This window comes from Lipotes vexillifer, unplaced genomic scaffold (assembly GCF_000442215.2).
Source record: "Lipotes vexillifer unplaced genomic scaffold, Lipotes_vexillifer_v1.1 scaffold717, whole genome shotgun sequence".
Classification (NCBI taxonomy): domain Eukaryota; kingdom Metazoa; phylum Chordata; class Mammalia; order Artiodactyla; family Lipotidae; genus Lipotes; species Lipotes vexillifer.
The window spans coordinates 1,191,367-1,198,516 of NW_006798707.1; the positions used below are offsets into that span (position 1 = coordinate 1,191,367).

Here is a 7,150-nt window from a genome sequence, read left to right on the forward strand (position 1 = left end):
TGGGTTTATCTCTGGGCTTTCTATCCTGTTCCATTGGTCTATAATTCTGTTTTTGTGCCAGTACCATCCTGTCTTGATTACTGTAGCTTTATAGTATAGTCTGAAGTCAGGGAGCCTGATTCCTCCTGCTCCATTTTTTTCCCTCAAGACTGCTTTGGCTATTCAGGGTCTTTTGTGTTTCCATACAAATTGTGAAATTTTTTGTTCTACTTCTGTGAAAAATGCCATTAGTAGTTTGATAGGTATTGCACTGAATCTGTAGATTGCTTTGGGGAGCATAGTCATTTTCACAATGTTGATTCTTCCAATCCAAGAGCGTGGTATATCTCTCCATCTGTTTGTATCATCTTTAATTTCTTTCATCAGTGTCTTATAATTTTCTGCATACAGGTCTTTTGTCTCCTTAGGTAGGTTTATTCCTAGGTATTTTATTCTTTTTGTTGCAATGGTAAATGGGAGTGTTTCCTTAATTTCTCTTTCAGATTTTTCATCATTAGTGTATAGGAATGCAAGAGATTTCTGTGCACTAATTTTGTATCCTGCTACTTTACCAGATTCATTGATTAGCTCTAGTAGTTTTCTGGTAGCGTCTTTAGGATCCTCTATGTATAGTATCATGTCATCTGCAAACAGTGACAGCTTTACTTCTTCTTTTCTGATTTGGATTCCTTTTTCTTCTCTGATTGCTGTGGCTAAAACTTCCGAAACCATGTTGAACAATAGTGGTGAGAGTGGACAGCCTTGTCTTTTTCCTGATCTTAGAGAAAATGGTTTCAGTTTTTCACCATTGAGAACGATGCTGGCTGTGGGTTTGTCATATATGGCCTTTATTATGTTGAGGTAAGTTCCCTCTGTGCCTACTTTCTGGAGGGTTTTTATCATAAATGGGTGTTGAATTTTGTCGAGAGCTTTTTCCACATCTATTGAGATGATCATATGGTTTTTCTCCTGCAGCTTGTTAATATGGTGTATCACATTGATTGATTTGAGTATATTGAAGAATCCTTGCATTCCTGGGATAAACCCCACTTGATCATGGTGTATGATCCTTTTAATGTGCTGTTGGATTCTGGTTGCTAGTATTTTGTTGAGGATTTTTGCATCTATGTTCATCAGTGATATTGGCCTGTAGTTTTCTTTCTCTGTGATATCTTTGTCTGGTTTTGGAATCAGGGTGATGGTGGCCTCGTAGAATGAGTTTGGGAGTGTTCCTTCCTCTGCTATATTTTGGAAGAGTTTGAGAAGGATGGGTGTTAGCTCTTCTCTAAATGTTTGATAGAATTTGCCTGTGAAGCCATCTGGTATGCTCCACCTTTTGAAGGGAGAAGTGTCAAAGAATTTGTGTACATAGTTTAAAACCACCACAAAAAGTATACATTAAACGAAAGAATATACATTAAACAGTTTGGAATGGTTGCCTATGATAAGGAATAGGATAAAAGGGAACAGATGGAAGGGAGGGAGGGAGGGAAGGAGGGAGAGAGGAAGGCTACCAAGAGGCCCTGTGTGGACCAAAAATGACAGTGTGCACCGAATTCTCTGCATCTGGAGTTAAAAAAAAAAAGTAACTGGGCTTCCCTGTTGGCGCAGTGGTTGAGAGTCCGCCTGCCGATGCAGGGGATGCGGGTTCGTGCCCTGGTCTGGGAAGATCCCACATGCCGAGGAGCAGCTGGGCTCGTGAGCCATGGCCACTGAGCCTGCGCGTCCGGAACCTGTGCTCCGCAACGGGAGAGGCCACAACAGTGAGAGGCCCGCGTACCACAAAGGCACAACAAAAAAAAAAAAAAAAAAAAAGTAACTCAGTGTGCATCTTTTCAGTCTCCTTTCTATATATTCACATAAGCACAAAAACGTTTATACTTTTTTTGTGTGTGTGGCCACACCATGAGGCATGCAGGATTTTAGTTCCCCAGCCAGGGATCAAACCTGTGCCCCTGCAGTCAATGGTAGAGTCCTAAACTGGAAGGGAGGACTGGCAGAAGGGAGTCCGCCAGGGAAGTCCCTAAACCTTTATACTTATAGCTTTTGTTTTTGGGTGTCTTCTTTTAAAATCCTGACTGGGATCTTACTATACATAGTGATCTACAACTAGGTTTTTTCACTTCGCTGTGCATCTTGGAGAGTTTTCCCATGTCACTATACAGATGTCTGCTTCTTCTTATTACTGCATATCATTCCACAGAATGGATATAGCAAAACCTATTTAATCACTTCCTTATCGATGGACATTCAAGTGAATTTTACTTCTCTTCTGTCTTCCTTTCTCTCTGGTTGGCTGAACGTCTGTCTCTGTACATCCACCTTTGTTCCTGTCCTCTCTGCACTTTCCCTTTACTTATTTTGTCTCCTCTGGAGTTCAAGATTGGGGGATAAGGGACGTGCAATGACTGCTGCAGGCAGGGGTGGTAACCTGAGGGCAGGCAGGGCCGACTGTGGCAGGCTTGCTATTCCTTCGGCCTGCCTCCTCCTAACTAGCGGAACGGAGGATCTCATGCAGCTCAGCAAACATCCTGGTCCTTGCCTTCAAAGACCTCGCACCTAGCAGGGGAACAGACATGTGAGTAACCCACCCAAGGCAGAACGGTGTAGGGTGAGGAGCAGCCTTCCATGTCTCATTGACTGCCTGGGCTTTCGTCCACTGCCATCACTTACTAGATGTTTGGCACTGGGCAAGTTATTTCACCTCCTGATACCTCACCGTTCCCAACTGCAAAATGATGATGTAAGAGTCTTTTATTCTTAAGACGCTGATCTGAGAAATAAGATAATACATGTAAAGTACTTAGCACAGTGCTTGACATGTACTGATCTAGAACACTGAACTCTTAGGAAGCTAGCCAGGGTGTGGTTGTGCATAGAATGGGGTACCAATAAAACCGGGAGACGTGGGCTCTGGGTTCTGTGGGGTTGGAAGAAATCCTCACAAATCCTTTGGACATAACCCAAAGGATGGGCAGCTTTTCCCGGGGCACAGCTGGAGGGACGTATTCCAGGCGGACAAAAAGGTAAAAGTAAAAGTACTGAGGTGGAAATAAGAGGCATGTTTGGGGTATGGGGAGTAGCGCCCTCTGGCTGGAAGGTCGTTTTCGCTGGCAAGGCGAGGAGAGGTCCTTTCAGGGATGAGCACAGCCAGGTTTCTGGCACAGGGAAGGGAGTTCAGGGCCCTTCCATGGACTTAAGCCCCAAAGCGGAAGCTGCAGGTCTATCCCAGGACCACAGTCAGGGTCAGGCCGGGATCCGGGAAGGGAGCTCCCTTGCCACCGTCCTCCTGCCCTCTACAGCAGGGGCCTCCTCCCAGGGCCTGGCCACTCCCCGCATCCAGCACCCCCGCCCTCAGCCGGTTGGGAGGCAGTCAGGAGGCTTTTCGCGGGGGCTGTGCCGGGTGGGCGGTTTTCCCAGAGCAAGGAGCGGAGCAGGACTGAGTTGGCGCTCGCTTCCTGAGATATAGACGTCGCTGGCTGGATGACCAGCCTGCCCCGCTAGCGTGAGCCCAAGGGCTTCCTCAGGCCCTGTGTTCCGGTTCTGGGGGCTGCAGCATCATACCTCAGGGGTGTGGCATGTCACAGAGAGAGGCCAGAGGGGCACTGGCCATGCCAGGAGTAGGGAAGAGCCCGGCCAAGGCCACACCGAGGTTGCTGGCAGGCACCGACAGGAAGAGGAGCCGCCTGAGCAGGACAGGGCAGGACCTGTGGGAAGAGACCAGCTGGAGCAACCCTAGGTGGAGCAGAGCTGCCCCAAGCCCTCGAGGGGCTGGCGCCAGGAGGCTGGCTCGTGGCCGGGTAAGAAAGCCGGGACCTGAAGAGGTAGCTGGGAGAGGCAGGCATGGGGGGGGCTGCGACGTCACCTGTGATGGCAGAGCCTCACTCATGGTTACTGTCCTGCCCAAGAGAGGGGACATTGGCCAACTTCCGCTCCAAGGCTCCATGCTTGGGCGGTTGGGGAAGTCAGAGCCGGTCTTAACCAGAGCGTGGCTCAGAGAGCTGGCCCCACTCACTTGTCTCAAGGAAACTGAGGCCCGGAGAAGTGACATGTTTCCCAAGGTCCCAGAGCAGCAGTCAGCAACAGGGCTAGCACGCTTTGGTGTCCTTTCCTCTTTACCACAGTTGCCTCTACATCTCAGGACCTGGCTGAGCCTAGGGTCAGCCCTACAGAGCAGGGCAGGACCGCGTGCTCCCTGTGGCCCCAGGGCATCCTGATAAGCAGGATTCAGACTTAGGTGTGGATGCAGCAAGGGCCAGGGGGAGGCACAGTGGAGGGTGGGGAAGAGTACAGGACTCAGTTCTGAGCCCAGATGAGGTCTTCTCTCCATTTCCTCTGCCGTAAAGCGGGGCCGGGCTGAGAGCAGACAAAGAGGGGATGAGATCCTGGGGTCCCTGTCGTTTGGCATGCTACTACTCTGGCAGGAGACCTTGCCCTAGGATGCTCTTAGCAACCAGGGGCAATGGGCGTCCGGTCAGCCCCACTCACCTGGGGTCCTCTGTGCAGAGTGAGGCCAGTCCTGAGAACGCTGCTCGGGAGCGGAGCCGGGTGAGGACCCTGCGCCAGGCCTTCCTGGCCCTGCAAGCAGCTCTGCCTGCCGTGCCGCCCGACACCAAGCTGTCCAAGCTGGACGTGCTGGTGCTGGCCACCAGCTACATAGCCCACCTCACCCGCACACTTGGCCACGAGATGCCTGGCCCCGCCTGGCCACCCTTCCTGCGTGGACTCCGCTACTTGCACCCTCTCAAGGTAGGTCACGGGCCCGGGGCCTTGGGGAAGGGGGTTTGGGATGGGGGATACTGGACTTGTCCCCCGGCCCTCGGCAGAGCTAACGCTGGGGCCGGCTGCTTCCTGCTCTCTCATGGGAAGAGGAGCTGAGGCTGGCTCTTGGGACTCGAATGACAATGTTTCTCATGGGATGCAGTGGGAGTGATGATTGGAAATGACTTCATGAGAATATGGTTCCTCCAAGGGGAGGGAAATTCTTAGAGGCCCCAAGACTCCGGGGCACTTAGTGGTAGAGGAGAAAAGGGAGTAGTTTCCAGGGCTGGGGCCTGGGAAAGAAGACACACCTAGGAGATTCCTAGATTCCAAGGGGCACTATGCCACTGTACAGTGCCTCAATGTCCTTTGGACTTCTGTCTCAGGAGGGATCCCCCTTTGGAGAACAAAGCTCTAAGAAAGCGTCACTCTAGAAGTAACCAAGCTGGGTGGGGGAGTGGCAGGGGCTGGGAAAGGGGGAAGGAGGGCTTCCTGCATGCATCACTTACCAGACTGTCACCTACCTTTCCTGAACCTCAGTTTTATTATATGGAAAGGGAAGATAACATGAGTCTGACTTTGCTTCCAGGGTATGAAATGAGATCATGAAGGAAAAGTATGATTAACAATCATCATCATCATCATCATCATCATCATCGCAATGACATCTAACATTATCTGGGGGCTAAAGTTATGCCCAGAGCTAGACTAAATGCTTTAGTGCATTTTTATCTTTTAATCCACACAAGAACCAAATGAGGATTAAAAAAAAGAAAAGAAAAAAAAAAAAAAGAAAAAGAACCAAATGAAGATTACTTTACAGTTAAGGAAACGGAAGCTTAGGTAGGTTAAGTGGCTGAACACAGTTCAGGCCCCGGGCTCATAGCCACTAAGCAGGCCCCAGGGGTGGGGTAGAGCACACTGTAAGTTGCTGACTGTGAGTGTTGCTGTTATAAAGGGTCGTCTTTGCCCTCTGAGAACAGCAACTTTATTTCTATGGAGGATACTTTTCACCATCTCTCTTCCTTCAACATCCTAGTTCTGAAATGTCTTGAAACTTAAGATATTTTTCTTTCATATAAATACAACTAAAATGCAAGAATTTGAGACTAAAAGGGGCAACTCTGAAATGCCAATGGTGGCACCTGGTGCAGTGTCCCCGGGTGGCACAGTTGCTTACTTAGCTGTAAGATGGCGGCCAAGGTGAGACCCTCGCAGGAAGCAGGTGACGCATCAATATGTTGAAGAATGAACAAATGAGAGCCCGGCTGTAGGTCTAGCACTCGGGCAGCTGGGTGGGGTGGGTTAGCTAGCCAGCAGCAGTGGCCCTCAGCCCCCAAGTGGGGGGCTGTCAAGCGGAGGGCAAACCTCAGAACCAAGTCAACCTGGGCTTTTCTGGGACTGGCCGCACTCCTGCTGGAAGGATGGACAATCCTGGGAGGTTCCCTGCTTAGGGGGAGGGGGCAGCGCTGACATCTTGGGCCACAGGCACTTGGGCCCGGCTGGGACTGGGCAAGAGAAAGGGTCAGGACTGTTCAGTGTCAGGAGGAGCCTGTCCTTGCCCCACGCTGCTGCCCTCCCTACTGCCCAGGCCCTGGCTGCTGCCAGCTCTGCCGCCCGCCTCCCTCCCCACCATCCGGGGCTCCTCTTGGGGCCCTTGCTTTTCTCAGACGGCTCCTCCTGTGCCTCTCAGCCAGGCTCAGGTGGTCAGGAGAATTTGTGAGGCCATGAGTGGTGGTGAGCCTGGGACCGCTGTCATCGGAGCAGTCGTGAGGACGGGTCTCGGGGAGGGAGGCTAGGGAAGGCCCGGTCTGGGGTGCCGAGGGCTACGAGGGCTGTGCTAGTGAGCATGACCCTCATCCCCTCCCCATGTCTTGCAGAAGTGGCCGATGCGATCGCGTCTCTACGCCGGAGGCCTGGGGTGCTCTGGCCTTGACTCCACCACAGCCATCACCTCGGGCCAAAGAACAAAGGAGGCAGAGACCGGGACCCACGTCTCTGGAGAGGCAGACTCTCTTCTCTCCAGGCCGCTCTCACCAGCACCTGCTGACAAGTGATCATCACAGTCGCCCTTTTCTCCTGGACTGTGACTCAAGCTTAGGGACCTGGATTCTCTGCCAGGCCCTGCCTGTCTTCATTCTGCCTCTCACCCATCGATCTGGTTCAGGCTCCAGTCCCAGGTTCCAGCACACAGAACAGGCAGAGCAGTGGGCAGCTCTGTGACAGAGAGTACTCAGGAGGACCAGGGAGCAGATCCTCATCTTGTCACCCACGGGTGATGCCCCAGTGGCTCCCTTGTGGCAGTTACAGGGAAGTGGGCAAGGAAAGGGTCTGACTGAGTTGGAAGTTGAGTCAGGGCACTGTCCCTTGCTTTTCTCCCCTAAGGTTCCCACAAACCTTCTAGAGATTG

General features: G+C 51.5%; 1 protein-coding gene across 1 annotated transcript; it reads left to right on the top strand.

Moving 5' to 3' along the window:
• Positions 1–3,557: 3,557 nt before the first annotated feature.
• On the top strand, positions 3,558–6,797 carry TCF23 (transcription factor 23). Its single transcript, XM_007470823.1, has 3 exons — positions 3,558–3,779; positions 4,486–4,728; positions 6,621–6,797. The coding sequence occupies exons 1-3, from the start codon at positions 3,558–3,560 to the stop codon at positions 6,795–6,797; spliced, it is 642 nt and encodes a 213-aa protein (XP_007470885.1).
• Positions 6,798–7,150: the final 353 nt, after the last annotated feature.

Bases quoted from the DNA above. Each gene is read 5' to 3' on its own strand.
- TCF23 (XM_007470823.1), top strand. From the start codon at position 3,558: ATGTCACAGAGAGAGGCCAGAGGGGCACTGGCCATGCCAGGAGTAGGG. The intron at 3,780-4,485 runs GTAAGAAAGCCG...TCCTCTGTGCAG, and splicing joins GGAGGCTGGCTCGTGGCCGG to AGTGAGGCCAGTCCTGAGAA. The intron at 4,729-6,620 runs GTAGGTCACGGG...CATGTCTTGCAG, and splicing joins GCTACTTGCACCCTCTCAAG to AAGTGGCCGATGCGATCGCG.